We start from the raw sequence: 17,291 nt of genomic DNA on the forward strand, positions 1-17,291 counted from the left end.
TCAGGAGGAGATGTGGCACTTGATGTGAGGGGAGGGGGAGGGAAGGGACCCTCTGGGCTCTGGGGCCTGGGCCCCTCCCCACACCCAAGGGCAGTCCCGCCCCTCCCAGCCCGGGCAGTTGAAGTCCGCTGAGGCAGACCCCTGCTGTCTCAGAGATGACCTTTGCTGCCTTGGGGTGTCAGCCCCAGTTCAGGGCCACCTTTCTACTTTGGGGGGTGGGGGCTTGTGGAACCTCCCCGCCCATGCCCAGGCCAGCTTCCTGTGTGTTAAGGTGGGGTAGGGGGAAGGAAGGCTCCTTCCCAGCCTAGGTCCTATACCTATCGCTGCCCTCAGAGGATAAAGGGGGAGTTCAGACAGTCAAATTAACCTTCATACACTTCAGGAGCATGGGGCCCCCTCTATTCCCCAAGTCACTTTGGAAACGGAGAATTTGGGAGGCTCTGGGCCCTGATCCCCAGCCTTACCTTCCCACCCTCTAGGAGTAACACCGCAAGGATACCCGGTCTTGTAATGCTTTTCTGTACTTTGGGGGACACAAAGGTCCCCCAATATCCCTGAGGTCTCCCCATGCTGCATGCTCAATCCTCCCATCAGACCAGACCCCTAGGGTCCCCAGGGGTGGGTGGGTGGGGGCTGTCTGCCAGCACCTGACGCCTGGCCTGGTAGGTGTGCACACCCTTACACACACACATAAGCAACGCACATGTGCACATCACACTGAGGGAGGCCACCACCGGGCAACACACGCTGAGGGCCACACACCCGCCCCTTGCCCCGGTGGGGGAGGGGTGATAAATATTTAAGGGGCTTTTAGCTCTGAAGGGGCTGAAGCTGGGGGAGGGGGGATCCACGCGGCCTGATTAATGGGGTTACGGGCTTGGATCAATCCATCCGCCCGCCGCTCTCTCCTCCCTCCCTCCGCCTAATGCGCTTTATCAGGAGACGCTTTTCTGACTTGGCAGCGTCGGGCGTTTTAAATAGACCCATTTAGAGCAGGGGTGGGGCGGGGGGAGCTGGAGGAGGGAGGGAGGCAGAGATTGAGACAGGCTGGGAGACAGAGACGAATCGCCAGAGAGAGAGACAGGCCCCGGAAGAGAGAGACAAGAAGAGAGGAACGGGCGGGTGCAGAGACCCAGAGATAAGAGACTGAGAGCAAGACTCCCCTGGAGGCTGAGACGGAGAGAGCGCTGGAACAGGCGGCCAGAGGAAAGCTGGGGAGGGCTGAGGACGAGGGAAAAACAAAACACAAACACCCCAGGCCCCAGACCCGAGAGGGGGAAGCAGTCACCCCCCCGCGGAGAGACTAAGAGAGGTTCTCTGCTAGGGCTGAGTGCGAGCCTGGGAGGCAGCAGATCTCTTTTATTTCCAAAAACAGTTTTTCATCCACTTTGTTAAATTAAAAAGCTGTTTTTAAAGTGGTGGTGAAGGTGCTGCAGGGGAGGGTGGACAGCACTGCCAAGTTCTCCTTCTGAGCTGCCTCCTCCTCCTCCTCCTCCTCCTCAGCCCCCACACAAGCTGCCTGGGCCTGAGCCCCCAGCGTTCTACAGCTCCCCTACTCTCTGTGATCCTGAGGGATTCCCTGAGACAGGGTCAGGGCATCTGAGCTACTGTTCGCTGGCAGGAAGTCCTTTCTGCTGTCTGGCTTTAGTCCTTTCTGCTGCAGGGAGCCCATTCTCCTTCTGCCTACTAGCTTGCTAGCCAGCTCCTATCACACCCACCTCCCCCAGGGGTTCCCAGCTTTGGAAGAGGATTAGGGATCAAAAGGTGGGAAAATGGGGTCCTCACAGCTCAGCAGTTCATTTTCCCCACAAGCCATCAGACTCCTCCCAGATGTGCCCCATAAATATTTATTATCTTTTATTGTTTGGAGTCATCTCTTAGCCCTATCCAAACCTGCATTTCCATCTCAGATACCCCACCCTCCACCTTGGGGTCCTCAGACACACCGAGGTAGCAGCTTTGTCTCTCTATAACCCTCTGGGGCCCCTGGCTCCATCTTAAGTCTCTTTTCTGGCAAAGTGTCAGCCTGGGGTACCCCACCCTCAACAACACCCCAGTCCTAGATCTGAAGGGTCAGTCCCCCCTCCCATAGTCCTCCAGGCTGGGAAAATGGCCTGTCTGTTTGGGAGCTGAGATGAAAAACCCAGGCGGCCTTTGTGGGCCTCTGGCGAGTTTGGGACAATAGGCCCTTCCGTTCCGCTTCAGCGCCTCGATTCCTTAGACTCCCCCACCCCCGGGCTGCCAATCCAGGGGCCTTGCCTGGTTTGAATGAGAGGCAAGGAGAGTCAAGTCCTGCCCCACAGCTGGCCAAGAAGACGCTGGACTTTCTGACCCCCCCCCCAACCCCCCAACCCAACTCTTCTAAGCCAGCCCCCTCCCCCCAGTCAAGGCAGTGAGATACTTCAGGGAGGACAGGAGCCTGAGGGCATGGGGCAGAAACACCCTAACTAACAAGCCTGGGGTTCTGCCCTCTTCAGAGCAGAACACGGCTTCTTTGCCTGGCTCTGGCCCTGCCTATGTAACTGTGGGTTTCTTCCCTTCTCTGGGACTATCCTAGGGGCATGAAAAGTCCCAGCCAGCTGAGCCCCAGCCAGAAGGAAAGACTGGGAGACACAGGAAGACATCTCAAGTCTTCTTCACCCAAATCTCCTAGACCTACTGCCCCTCCTGGGCCACAACTCCTACCTCTTCACCACTAGCTGCACACCCAGCACATCAACAGCCACCGCCGCCACCTCCTCCAGGCCAAACTCTTCCTGAGACTTTCCGAAGCGAGGGCTGGGATGGCGTGACGAGGATCGACTCTGGAAAGGCAAAGTGTACAGATCAGAGGTCTCCGAGGACCTGTGGTTCGACTCAGCACTCCCCGACACTTGCACCCCCACTGCAAAAGGGGGAACTGGAAACACCGCGAGCAGCCTGGCCACCGTCCAACACCCCGTGCTGATTTTAGGCTCTGCACCACAGTCTGAGGGAAGCCACACACCAGGTACTGAAGACCTTACACAGATAACACAGTCTCAGATCATCCAAAAGCTCCTACACACCAGCTCTTAGTCACAGATGTCCTCATAACACACATTCTGGCACGTGGACCCACACAGACACAGGGCCCGCAGGTGGGAAGGGACACCCACCCATGACCTCCTGTTGCCCTCCTTTTCCCCATCACTGCTCTGATTTACTGAGCATTTATTATGTGCTCGGGAGAAAGACCGGCACATAACACTCCCGGAAAGAGTTACAGTCTCGGAAACTCGGGCGCAATGCTGCCCTACAGCGTCACTATGAATCGGCATCAACTCAATGGCAGTAGGTGGGTTTTGTGTTGGGACTTCGCTGGGCATGGGATATGCATTCTCTCATTACATTCTCTCCATGAGCTAGGCTCTATTATTATTCCCTCTTGCAGTTGAAGAAACGGAGTTTCAGAGGCGTTGAGTAATTTGTCCAAGATCACAGAGTTGGTCGAGTCCCCAAATCAACTCATTGCCATTGAGTCGATGCCGAGTCACAGGGACCTTATGAGTTTCCGAGATGCACCTCTTCATGGGAGCAAAGAGCTCCTTCTGAGGAGAGGCTGGTGATTTCTAAATGCTGACCTTGCCACTAGCAGCCCAATGCATAATCACTGCGCCATTCGTGCTCCTTGGTCAGTGCCAGAGCCTCGGTTTGTGCCCCGGCCAGACCCAAAGCCTCTCTGCTCTGCCAGGTGGCCTCTGCAGCCTGCTCGGGGTCTGAGTGAGCCCTTCCCCAAGAAGAACAGCAGTGAGCACTTGCTCTCAGCCCTTGCTGGGCCAGAGACCATGGTAAGTTCTTGACATACCTGCTTTGCCCTGGGTCATGAAGCCACCTGAGGAAAGCCAGGCCCTGATTGTAAACGCAGTTTGACCCAAGTCATGCCAGGAGAGCTGGCCTTTCACTCAAGGAAGTCTTGAAATCAAAAGTTGCTTCTACAGACTCCAATCACTCAACATCCCCGCTCCCCTCCAAAATCCTCAGGATCCAACTGCCCTCCCCGCAGACAGGTCTTAAATGGAGCCGTCAAAGGTGTGAGCAGGTGTCTACGGGCACAGCCATGAGAAAGGAGGCGCTGTGCCATCTCAGTCCTGCCCAGAGTTGCAGAGACCCCATCAACCTGGGAGAAGATGGGCAGAAACTACTGCAAGGTACTAGAGAGCCAGCCTGGCTGGCATTGACGGAGACAGACACACGGAGACACCGGCTCAGAGAGGCATGTCACGCCAGAGAACAACAAGGATCGGTCAAGGGGCCAGGCTGGCATGAAGAAACACAGACTCACTCCAGCATGCAGATACACATATCCATCAACTTTCCCAAGAAAAAAATACATGAAAACAAGCAAAGCTCCGGCAGAGCGTATGTATGCATGCATGCGTGTGTGTGTATATATGTGTGTGTGTATACACACACGCATGGGGGGCATGCAGTCTGTATCGCTACGCACTTTACACCAGCTGCTTCCAGCAATTTCATCTGATTAATAATAAATGCCCCGTAATTACAGCCGCTCCCCCAGCCCTTCTTGTTTTTTGTCAGCTGCTTCCAGGCCAGCCCCCCATGAACCCTATGAACCCCCCCATCTTCACCTGCTGCCTTCTGGTCTGGGTGGCTGGGCTGATGGGGAATGATGGGGGAACCCAGACTTCCCATCTGAAAGGGGCCTCCCCATCTTTCTTATTGGGATCAGTGCCCTGTCTCCAAGCATAGTAGTCCATCACATTGAGTTCCCATCCTCTCCCCTTCCGTGGGCACCCACAACCTCCCCACAAGAGGGCTTGGAGGCCCAACGCTAGGGTGCAGGGAACTGAACCCCCCCCCCCTTGCTCACCCTTTGCCACTCACTGGCTAGAAGTATCCACCCGCAAGCTTCGCCAAGCCTTGGCACGCCATGGCATCAAAGAACGAAGGGACCTGCACAAGGTCCCCACCCCCATTCCATGCCCAGGCAGCTGAGTCTCTCCAGCTTTGGACACTTGGTGGCCCCACACCCCCTCCCCATTCCTGAGGCCCCCAGGTCCACCTCCTGTCAAGTCTCCCACCCGAGCTCTCCAAGACAGGCTCTATCAGAATCAGCTGCGGGTTTGTGCTGATCTGTTTCTAATCGCTGGGGCCTGGTTCACGCTTGCCCCCCCCCCCAATATTGATTCCATTATTTGGAGAGTCATTGACGTCAGGGGCCTGGATGGGTGCCAAAACCGCCTTCTCTCAGGGCCTGGGCTGGGGCCCAGCCCCCACCCCACCCCCACAATTTCACGGAGGGGCTCAGAAAGGTCAGCTCACAGGCCAAGGTCACATGACATCTGTCCTCAGTGGCTAGGCTCCTCTGGCCTCTTCAGAACCACCACTGGTCTCCCTTCTTCTGGGGAAAGGAGCTACATGGGGCAGGCGGGGGTGCGGGCAGAAGTGCGGTGGGGCCTGTGTAAGGGGGTCCACAGGAATCTCGCTGGAACTCCAGCTTCAAGGAAGAGCTCTGAAGAGGAATGGGGCAGTGGTGCAGAAAAGCACCCTTGGGCCAGTTTGTGTTCTCTTTGCTACACAGGCATCCTGAAGTCAGACTTGAAATGGTTCCTGCCGACAGCTTGACTTTCACGCCTGACATCAGCTGCATCTCCGGACCCAGAGGGAACCAAGATTTCCCTTCAGGGCCACAGTTGTGCTGTAGCTGGCACCACTCATTTTAGAAATCTTTGCTGCACAAATCTCTGCTGCTCATTCTACATCTACCTCCTGTTCCCATTGTGCCTCAGTTTCCCTACACTGTAGTCTCTGCCAGTCTCTCCTGGCTCAGAGTGTGTGGGTCCCCTGGGTCTCTCTGGCAGACTCTAGGCAGGACTCTATCTGACCAGTATACAGCCACTGCTGCACACAACACCTCCTGGGCTCCAGCCGGACAGGGTATTTTTAGGACCCGAACCCTGTGTTCCCAGGGAGACATTAATAACCAATACAGAGAGTCTGCGGTGCTGGCAGTGGTGATGCCGCCCCAGAGCCTGGCCCTTGGTGGCCTGGAGAGAGGCCTGCTCTCTCCGCTCTAGTCCAAGAAACCCAGACCTAGACAGCAAACTCGGGGCACACTCCTGTCCACAAAAAGCAGCTGTAACCTTCCACCTCTGCCACAGAATGGGGGCCACTGCCCCCCCAGGTCCCCCTCCACCAGACCTTCTCAGAGAAGAAGGCACTCTTCTGCTGTACTCCTTTCCTAAGAGCAAGGAAGTCCTTCCTGGAGTCTAACCTCCAACCCACCCAGGGTTCCTTGGAGCCAGATAGGGTTGTGCAATGGGGGCAGTTGGGTTTCAAGCCACGGCCCCCCAATCTGTCCCACTAACCAATCCATTCCTCAGCACTAGTTTCCCACCCCCCACCCGCCGCTCTCTGCCAGGTGCTGTGCTGGGAGTGGGGGGGCCGGGAAATGAGGCAGGAGCTTGATGGACTGCCTTCCTACTGTGTCTCCCAGCTCTGTGCCTGGGCAGGAAGTAGAGGGGCGACAGGGAAGACCTACTCCAGGGCCAGACACTCAAGAGCACAAGGCCACTGCTCCACAACCTAACTGAGTTATGACTTATGCCCGGCCACACTAGGTCTGAAGAAACCTGTGCTCCTGCAGAATGGGGGTTTCAAGATCTGACCAGACGTCACCACAGGTGGGCTACACTGAAGTCAGCCTTGCAGCGCCCACCCTGGGAGACACCACAGCCCTGTAACACTTCTCTGCATATTTGCTCAGGCTCCTCCTCCACCTCTGGCCCCCAGGGATCCGGGATCCTGCACCTCCAGGCCAGCATGGTTCTCTGCTCTGGGGTCTCTGTTTGCTCTCTGACCAGGAACAGGGGGGCCATGACCTCAGGGCCTTCTGTCCACAGGAACCACTTGCCTCCCCAGTCCCTCCCCACAGGAAGCTGGGAGCACTGTGGGTGTGGTCATCCAGGGCCACTGGAGTTTACACAGCTGAGGTCTCCCTTGCTCCCCTCATCCTTGGTGGGTCGAAGGAGGGGTCAGCCCCCTCTTCTCAGCCTCTTTGCTCTCCAGGATGCCCCCCAAACCAGGCACACATGGTCCCCCCCTCAATTCCATCTGCATTTCAAAGAAAATCCGCTCCATATGTTTCCGATTCATTTACACTTCAACTCACCATGGGGGGGGGGGAGCAGGCAGAGAGCAGGGCTCCTTGCCTCCAAGCCCCCCACCCCCATTGGGGGCTGGAGAGCATGTGTCCCCTTCAGGGACAAGGAGCAGTTACAGCTCAGTCATCTCTATCTGAGTGGAGGCTATAGGGTCCAGCCCCTACAATAGGGGCTCCCAGAGACACAACACCCTGGCCTTTGAGGTGGGCAGGAATGTCAGGCCCAGAGGAGGGTCTCCAAGGCAGGTGCCAGTTCTAGGACTGGCTGTGACCTCTGCACTCCAGGGAACAGAGGACACTGGGGAGAGCGGAGCTGAGCATACCCAGAACACAGGCTAAGGGCTCATGCAGAACATGCCTGGTGCCCCCCACTCCCACACACTCAGCCAGGAGCAAACGGCTGCCTCCCATCACCCCTGCTTAGAATGAGCATGAGCATGCTGGAGGGCCTCACGGATCCTCACACCCTTCCCATCCAGAGGATCCCTGAGTTGGGCCAGCTCTCCAGAAGATGGGAGTCTTACTTCCTTGTGCCCGCTCTCCCTCCCAGCAGGCTGTTCAAGATTGTGTAAGGGAGGGTGTGCATGTGCATGGCATGTGAGGGATCCAAAGGGAACATGCCACTCCCGGACCAGTCAATCAGGCAGCACTGTCTGACAGGGGGTGGTGTTTCCCACCACGCTTGCCACCGGCCCACTGTCCAAGGGAGGGATGAGACCATACAGGAGTTCCCTCTCTCCCATCTTTGGAAGGAGGTGGGGCTTACAGCAGCCTCTGCCCTGATGCATGCGGCCATAAACCACAGAGGAGGAGCAGGAAGACTGGACTATGAGCCCGACTTGCTAATGGAAGTGTGGACCCCATAATCCCAGTGTAGCCGAGTGTGAGCCCAGGGTGGAAACGTGAAGCTGGTTGCAAACTGCAGGGTTCCCAAGTGAAATTCAGAGTTCCAAGGTGAAAGTGGACCTTAAGCACTAGGGCTTGGGTGTAAGTGCCAAGATGTGAGTGAGTGTAAAGCGGAGCACCACGGTCTGATGCCAGCTTGTGGGGGAGCACCAAGATGCAAGGGTAGATCTGAGCATGAGCCCAAGTCCCAAGGTGCACCTGGCACCAGGTTTCCCACGGGGAGTCCACCTGGGAGCCCCCAGGACTCCCAGGTCCGTCTGTGGAAGCATCAGTTTTAAAAAGAGTCTGGATGTGAACCCCTGGGTGGAAGGCCTTCCGAGTGGGGGATCCAGGCTCCCGTGTGCATCTTGGTGCGAACCCCAGGGTTCCTTTCCAAGGCTGAGTGTGTGCCCAAAGTCTGAGTGTGGACATTGAACCCCAGTGCATGTCTGTGTGCAAATGGTACACGGAAGTGAGACTTATGTATGAACAATGGGTCTCAGTGTAAGACTAAGTGTGTGCATGCAAGGATCTCAAGTGAGATCCTACTGTATGAGTTGTAATTTTCCCATATGAATTCTACCCTCACAGGATTCTAAATGTAAGCCTAGTGTGAAGTTCTAGTATGAGCCCAAGCATGAACCTCAGGTTCCCCAAATGAGTCCAAGTGCAGGCGCCTGGTCTTGGTCTGACTCTGAGTGTGAGTCCCCAGAGTGTGAATCTGAGTGTGAATTCATTGTCAAGCTGTGACTGAGTGTGACCTCTATGTGTCTGAAGTCAATGTAAACCCAAGACCAGAGGATGAAGTGAAGTGTTCCAGTGTGGAGCAGAGCACAAATCCCAGGACCCTAGGAAATTTCGAGTTGAGACTTTTAAACGGTGGGTCCCAGTTGAAGTGTAAGACTAAACCTGGGGAGGTGTGAGCGCTGGCTGTGTGTAAACCTAGGTCCATCTCACCAATCCTGACCAGGCGTCCCACGGACCTACCTGGAAGATTTGTGGGCCTTGTAACAGTAGAGACTTAGTGGCATGGCTTACTGGGACATATGGGCACCACTGAGCCCTGTTTAGCCCTACATCCAATTGTTCAAACCCCATCCCACACATGCAATGACACACAATCACACCTAGAGTTAGACATGCAGAAACACACCCGTGTTTCAGACTCCCTGGACACACAATTACAGTTACAACAACACGCTCAGCATTTCTGATCCCCCAGTGATACACAAATATTCATCAAGTACTACAGGCAAAACAACTAGTGTGCAGACGCTCCTACAGCGGCATGCAAACACGCAGCCAACGTTGCCGATGAGCTGGCAGCCCCATAGGCACACATAGACGCTTCTCAAAGGCAGAGACTAGACAGAAAGAGAAAGAAAATCCCGAATTTTCAACAAGGCGTGAAATAGTCCTGCCCGCCTGAAGCTACTGGGGGGGAGGAGGGGGGAGGGGGGAAGGAGGGGGGGAGAGAGCCAAGAGAGCGAGGGAGAGGGAGAGAGCGGGAGACCAGACTACGCTGAAGGAGAGGCTCAGCAGAGGAGAGCAGCCAGGAGAGGAGGAGGGCTGTCCGTCTGGTGACCTCCCCGCCGCCCAGCCCCCACGCACGAGGAGATCCACTACTCCGACCAATCTAGGGACACCCAGGCAGGTTCCCACGGAGCCCCGGAACCGCACTGGCGACACGACACATATGGGCAGACTCACAAAGAGCCACTGGGAGATACATCACAGGCCGACGACTCACATGGGCACACAACACAGGACTTACAAAGAGAGCACTGGACGAGACCCACTACACGACGATGCAAACAGGCGGACTCACGAGGAAACCACAAGCAGCCGCACGCGCACACGCACATACACATCCGCGCGCGCGCACGCGAGGATTCACACGGATACATATACACTGGCGGGCGCACCACTGTCCGTTCACACCCTTGGGCGCTTTGAAGTCCAGATTTCTGTCGGCAGAGGAAGCTGCCTTCCCGATCGAGGGGGGGGGTCACTGTGACCCCCAGACCCAGAATTATCTCAAACCCCGCGCACGCAGCTGGGGGACCTGGAAGATCTGGAACCTTCGCACAATCACTCCCCCCACAGCGGATAACCCGTCCCCCGCCACCACGCCCAACACCCCCCTGTGCCTGGACGTGGGGGGCCGTTTCCCCGCGCCCCCGTCCCCGAGTTTGCGGGCAAAGTTTCCCATGAACTTTCCAGTCCTCCGGGTTGTGGGCCCACGCGTGTCGCTGCCCTCTCCCAGCGCGCACAGGAGCCACGGGTCTGTCTGTCCGCCGGAAGATCTGAGCGTCCAGCCGCACGCGGCGCGCCGCGGGGTACTCACCGCGCCCTCGGGCCGCGGTGACTCCGCGCCGCGCCCACAGACTGGCCCCGGAACGGAGCAAGGCCGGCAGCGCGGAGCGGAGCGAACGTTGCTTCTGGATCCCACCACCGAGCCCCGCGCCGTGCCGTGCGGGCAGGAGCCGCCGCCTCCTCCTCCGCCGCCGCCGCCGCCGCCGCCGCCGCCCGCTCTGCACCGGCTCCTCCGCGCTCGGCAGCTTTAACCCCCCCATCCTCCTCCCTCCCTCGCGCGCTCCCTCCCTCCTTCCCTCGCCCATGTGACCGCGGGCGCCCGCTCGGCCGCGCGCGCCCCCGCTCCCCTCCCCCTCCCGCCTTCCCTCCCCGCTCCGCCGAGGCCGCGCTGCACAGCCCCCTCCCAGCCGAGGGTCCCGCGCGCCCCCGCCCTGGCACGCGCGGCACGCGCGGGCACACTCGCCCAGCCAGGCCTGTGAGCCCCCACCCTAACTCGCCCGGAGCTGGCACGAGCCCTCCCCAGAACTGGCACACTCGCCCGCTCTGGCACGCGTACCTACCTCACACTCTGGCTCGGGCGCGCCCTCCAGACGGTGATCCCCGCGTTTCTCGCTCACTCCCGGTCGCGGGTCTCAGAAACGCGCGCGCACCCACATCCACACCCATTCCGCCGCTTCTTCAGAGCCGCTGGGCGCGCACCCCCTCCCCCGGCCCGGGATCGCTCTCCCACTCTCACTCCTGTGCACACGCCCGCACCTTCAGGCCTGACTGCCTCCCAACGACACCAGGGCACACCCTGGGCCAACTCCAGGGGTCCTCCCTCCGCCCCGCGCCGAGGGCAGCGCGAGCCAGAGTCCCCTGCCCCCACTTGGGGCAAAGCAGGCTACTCGGCCTCGCTCCTCCGCTATCCCTGACGCCCCCAGCACCGACGACCCCCTCCGGGGCAGATCCACACAAATCCCCTGGGCTGGGAGGTCAGAGGGGAATACGCTTCCACGTCCGGGATGGGCAGCCAAGGACAACCACGACCCCGAGACACCACTAGCCTCTCGGTCCTCAACCCACCCCACCCCCACCCCGGCCCCCGATATAGCCCGGGGAGAATTCTCCGTCGCGAAACCGGGGAGAGGAGGGCGCGCCCTCCCAGGCTGGACGGACCGAACGCAGACCCGCCCCTCAGCGGGCCGGCAGCTGCCTCGCCCTCCCTCTTGCCCCGCGCAGCCGGGGCTCTGGGGACTCGGTGGGCTCACAGTCACCACCCCTGGCCTCGGGTCTGGCTGCAACATGGTGGATTAAGGTCAGACCAGCCAACTGACTTTTGAGGCTACGCTGTGGGGCCGGGGGTGCCTCAGCGGAGAAGGTGAATGCCAGAAACCACAGAACCAATGACCCGTTCCGGTCTCCCCTCCAAGGATTTTTCGCCCGACCTTTGACCCATAATCCCTGTGCCTTCTGCTACCGCTTTCCCACCTCAAGGGAACTGCTCCCGGGCGGGAGGGGCCCGGGAAATAGCAGAGTTTCTGCACACTCTTCCCCAGGAGGCTACCCAGAGCGCGCGCGCAGGCCCTTTGGCAGCAAATGCCTCCCGATTGCCCAGGCGGGGAGAAGCCAATGCCCGCCGCCGCCTGGTCTTGTCTTTGACTTCCGTGGTCGCGGAATCCCCTGGGTGCGCACGGCCGGGCTCAGTCAGGGCTGGGGCCCAGAGGGCTCCGCCGGGGCTAAGGGCACCCAGCGAAAAGGTGGCCCCACCTGAGGTCCAGCTCCTCCCCACCCACAATAGATGTCCTCCATCGCGGCCCTCTGGGCCCGCCAGCCTCCCAGGCCGAGCTGCCGGCAGGGATGAGACCGGGGTCGTGGGGAAGGGGCCGAGGGTCGCGGGAGAGTGCAGAATCTGGGGGCACAGGAGTTGCCCCCTCCGTGGGTAGGCCAGGGCCAGGTTTGGTGCTGACGGGGTCGTCGCTCTCCTCCAGGGGCTGAGGGACGGGCCTGAGCGCGGCTGCCGAGCGCCCCGATCCGAGGGTCCTTGGCGCGCTGACTTGACTTTTGACGCTTGAGGCCCGGGCTCTGCAGCCTTTTGCGGAGTTGTGAGGCCCGCCCCATCCACGTCCGTCCTCCACCTAGGGGCCGGGTGTGCGACGTGGTCGCCGTCGTCTGTGCTGCAATTCGCAGGTGCCCGGGTAGATCTTCGTAGAGTGCTGGGGCCCGGGAGCCTCAGGTGTCCGCGTGTCCCAACGCTCCGGGAGGCGGAGGGGCGCAGGGCTGACCCTGCCCTGGCGCCTACCGGTTGGCCGCTCTGCCCCGCGCGGGGACCTGGCAGCCGCGTCCGCTTCCCCGGGGCCGCAGCGACACCTGGCGGACACCGTGGGACGCGCGTTTCCCCTGCGGCGGTCAACGGGTTCTGAGCAGGGCAGTGCCCACCTACCAAATAGTTGGGGCCCTCTCCATCTTATGGCCGCTGCCGCCGCCTAGGCCAGGACCGATCACTCTCACACCGGAGGAAAGAGACTACTCGGGTTTTTCGCTTCTGCTGCCTTCAATGTTCTACGTGCAAAAAGGAGCCTCTGGCCTTCCTGAGCCTCTCATCCACCCCACTGCCTTGGGGGCAAAGCTAGAGTTCCCCAGGTGGATGGAGGACATCAGAGTCACGCAGGAGCTGGTCTTGTACCCTCTCTAGATTTATTGCATGGCCCTATCCCTGACCTCCCCAGCTATCCAAAGCCCCCTTCTTCGTCCTCCGGGTCATCCTTATATCAAACCCCACTTTGCTATACTCCTCCCCATCAACAAGTTACTAGCCCACGAATATTTCCCACCTTCCTTTCCCAAGTGTTGGAACAGGCAGGATTGAATATCTGGAAGGGTAGACCTTTGGTACTTTGTAAGTGATGGGGCACCCAGATTTGGTAACCCTGAGAGACCTTGGGAGAGGGGACAGCACTTGACTTTGAGTTTCTGGTGTGTTTTTTTTGTTTGTTTGAGAATATTACCAGCAAAACATACACCAAGTCAGCCATTTTTACATGTACAATCCATGTACATGTAATATGTACATGTTCTTTGAGATGTGTAATCATTCTCCCCCCATTCTTTCTGAGTTACCCCCAATTGCCATAAATGTGTTGCCCCCTAAAGTTCTTATCTAATCTATAAAGTTGCTAGTGTCACTTTGATCCCAGATCCATAGTTCTTGTAACAACATAGTGCTCATGATAGACATTTTTCACTCCTTAACCTAAATTATTGTTTAATTTGGGGGTTAAGCTTTTTTTTTTTGGGGGGGGGGATTTTTTTTTTAATGATTTTGACTCAAGACCTAGAATCTCAGCTTCTGGAAGAACCACTTGTTTTTGCCTGTCTTGTACCTCTCCTCAAATTTGACCTTGGCCTCCCGACGGGCCTTGCGTTTAAGAGCAGGGTCTCTGAAGACATCCTTGTTGACGATAGTTTTGTCCAAGGGGATGTCTACGGAGTACCTCGTGGGCATGAGGTGATTATAGTTATACACCTTCACAAAAGACTTGATCTTCGACCTCTTGGCAATTTTCTTCTTGCCCATGGCGGCTGTCACTTTGCGGGGATATCGGTCGATTCCAGCCACCAGGGCGTGGCTGTAGGGGCGGTCTGAGGTGCCGTCGTCAATGTTCTTCACGATGACGGCTTTGCGTCCCGAATAGCGTCCCGCCAGGACCAGCACCACCTTCCCGGGTTTCATGAACTTGCCCATTTCGACGACAGGCTCTCAGGCCGACAACAGAAAAGCTGGGGGTTAAGCTTTAAAGACTATCTTGGAACAATAGTTTCAGAGGAAACAATGTAAGAATGACCATGAGAATGTGACATTCTGTTTTGCATGTTGCTCCTCTCGATCGTGATTCTTCTGTAGAATCATTGATCAAAATGGTCAGTGATGGGTAGCTAGGCACCACTCAGTTCTTCTGACTCCATGGCAAAGGAGACAGTTATTCATAAAAGTAATTAACCACACATTCCATATTTTCCTCCTATTCCATTTCTGTGAGTCCCTGGAATTTTAACACCCCACCCCACCCCTCAGGAAAAGGGGCTCTTTGGCCAGGAATCCTGGTTCCACTCTGCTCTCTGGTAAGGGACCAAAGCTTGGATGGGCTCCACACTCCTCTCTCAGGAGTCAATGGGTCCCTCTCTTCAACACTCGTATGGAGGTATTCACAGGAAAGAGAGCCCTCACGCACTTTTTGTGGTTCACCCTTCCAGTGCTACTTCAGAAGATGGTGCCAACTTCTAGCCTGCAATGCTGACCATTTAGGAACCCTGATGGCACTGTGGATTAGATGTTTGGCTGTTAATCGCAGAGTCAATGGTTCAAACCCATGAGTTCTTCTGAGGAAGAAGGACGACGCCGCCTGCTCTCATAAAATGTTTGTCTCTGAAAACCCTTGATAGGCGGTGAAACGCACTCCAGGCAGTGGGGTTTGTTGGTGTGTGTCCAGACAGCATCCTGGTGGGGCTGTGGTTAAATTCTGCTAGTCACAAGCTTAGGGGTTCAAACCCACCAGCCATTCTGCAGGAAGAAGACCTGCCTGTCTGTTTCTGTAAAGATTTACCCCCTTGGAAATCCCAGGGGCAGTTCTAATCTGTCCTATAGCATTACCAGCAATCACAACGGTCTCAGTGTGGCCGGATTGGTTTGGGGTTACACAGCCAGTTCCACTCGGCTGCACATACCTGGCAACCGAAAGGTGCAAACACTTTCTCACAGTCTCTCTCTCTGACCTACAAGTGCCAAACCCAAGGTCGGTCGGAGCCACACACACAGTCTCAAGAGAGTGAAATGTGCAGATTCAGCCTCACCGTGGCATACAGGGAGTCGTCGGGGGCCCCCTGCCAGAGACTGGAAGCCACAGGTCCCAGGACAAGACGCTGAGGTCCCAGAGCACACCCTTAACACACCGTCCCCACTTCCAGGCACACACTCACACCCGCATGTCACTCAGGCACACATGCAAAGTCACACACGTTCTCAATCACACAAAGTCCCACACTGGGGTTTGGCGGGTCGGGGCGGGCTCCAGGAGGCAGTTACGTAAGCGCCCTCCCAGCACCACCACCTCCCGCTCCCCCTTACCGACCCCCCCAGCTTCCTCACGCAGTGCCAGCGCCCGGGGCGGCTTGGCCCGGGCTCGGGAACAGCTCGGCCCCGCGGAGGCTCCAGGCGCCGAGAAACCCGATCCTGACACAGCCCGGGGCCGAGCCAGGGAGGGGGGCCCAGAGCACCACCACCCCACTCTGAAACCAGCCCAGCCCCCCAGCGAGGACTCACCCCCATGGTGGGTCAGCCCCCACCCTGGCACCTGGGGCCTATCCTCCCCCAGCACCCTCATTCTAGAAGCCTATCTCTGCACTGTGGCCTGAGTGTCCAGACCTTTCCAGCTGCTGGCCCCAGGAAATTGCAGATTCCAAAGGTAGAGAATGGGGCAGGGGCAGGAGCCTTAATGAAGGAACCCAAATATTTGGACTGAAATTGCCCCCCCCAATTCCTTCCCTGCCTCTAAGGGGCCCTTAAAAGGCACCTATACAAAGGCAATCTCTCCCTCCCCCTCAGACCCCTGCCTCCACAGTCCTCCTCGGATTTGCCTCCTATCTGCCTACAACTCTTATCAGAATTCTTTTTCAGGTCCAAGACCGCTCCCTGTTTGATATTTTTCTTTCCTCCTGGGCTGGAAGTTCTAACTCCAGTCTAACTGCAGTTCCTTCTACCTTGCTAAGAAGTTTGAGGGCAACCTCAAGTATTGGGAACAAAAATCCTTGAAAGGCAGGCTTTGAGCTGGAAGCCAGGGGCTGGGAGCTGGGAGCGGGGAGAAAAGGCCTGTTCTTTTCTGAACAGCTCTCACCCCACTCTGCAGGCCAGACTCCATTTCTCACAATAGCTTTGGAGCAGCGGCCTGGGCTGCCCAGGCCCTGCGGAAAGGGAATTCCCCCCTATGTCCTCTGCTAATGAACAAAACATTTCATGTTGAAATTCCTCCACTGCCCCCAGCCCAGCGTCTCCAGGGCCCCTTAGCCTGACCATGCAGGGGAAACACGACCAGGGGGTAACAGAGTTGGGGGCAGCCCCAGAGGAAGCACTGTTTTCATTGGGGGGGGGGGATATTTTTTTCATAAATAATTAAAGTGGCTTTTTTTTTCTTCACTTTTGGCTAAAATTACCCACTACTGTGGCAGCTTCCCAGAAAGGGCGGCGGGAGGGCGGCCGGAGCTGTCCCGAGGCCCAGGACACGGCCCCCCTCTCCCGAGTTGTTTTCCTGGTCTCTTCCTCTTGGATGTTTTTTTGATTATTAATCACATTTTCCATCCACAGGCTAGATCCAGACCCCATCCCCCCAGGGTCAGGGCTGGACAGAGGGAGGAGTGTGGGACTCCAGGAGGATGAGTTGGGGACAAGATAGGCAGTGACCCCTGACCCTCACCAACCCTGAAGAGGCTCTTAGTGGCAGATCATGCCCTCGCAATCACACAGTAGGGCCTTAAGCAACACTAGGGAGGTCAATGGATGGACAGGTGTCCAGCTGTTCGCAGAATTCAGGCAGCTCGAGATGGCAAAGCCCCTGGTGCGGGTCCCCTGGTGCTACCGACAGGGAGACAACCTAGAGAAGCAGAGTCACTTGCTCAGAGTCACACAGCCAGTGAGGGCCAGGGTCAGAGCAGCCCTCCAGGAGTGCTGGTGGCTCCCCATCAATTACTTAAGCCGATAAATGGGTATTGAGCATCCACTGAATGTCAGGTATTGATCTAAGTGCTGGAACATGGCTGTGGACCAAACGTAAAAATTCCATAAAACTTTTCAAGGATGTGGAGGGACTGGTACCCCCAAATATTCCTAGGGAACGGGTTTAAGTGAGCAAAACTCCATGAAGCATTAATGACAAGATCTATTGACCCAACCACACTTTTACTCATCACCTAGCAA

The 17,291-nt window shown here is 57.4% G+C and overlaps 1 protein-coding gene across 1 annotated transcript; it reads right to left on the reverse strand.

Annotated features, from left to right (window-relative positions):
- Positions 1–13,625: 13,625 nt before the first annotated feature.
- Positions 13,626–14,098, reverse strand: LOC142457856 (large ribosomal subunit protein eL27). The gene has a single exon (XM_075558957.1). The coding sequence runs from the start codon at positions 14,067–14,069 to the stop codon at positions 13,659–13,661; it is 411 nt and encodes a 136-aa protein (XP_075415072.1). The 5' UTR covers positions 14,070–14,098; the 3' UTR covers positions 13,626–13,658.
- Between the last annotated feature and the right edge of the window lie 3,193 nt (positions 14,099–17,291).

The sequence above is a fragment of the Tenrec ecaudatus genome, chromosome 10 (genome assembly GCF_050624435.1).
Source record: "Tenrec ecaudatus isolate mTenEca1 chromosome 10, mTenEca1.hap1, whole genome shotgun sequence".
Lineage (NCBI taxonomy): Eukaryota > Metazoa > Chordata > Mammalia > Afrosoricida > Tenrecidae > Tenrec > Tenrec ecaudatus.

What these genes read in the sequence shown, in the direction of transcription:
- LOC142457856 (XM_075558957.1), bottom strand. Translation starts at nt 14,069, where the DNA reads ATGGGCAAGTTCATGAAACCCGGGAAGGTGGTGCTGGTCCTGGCGGGA.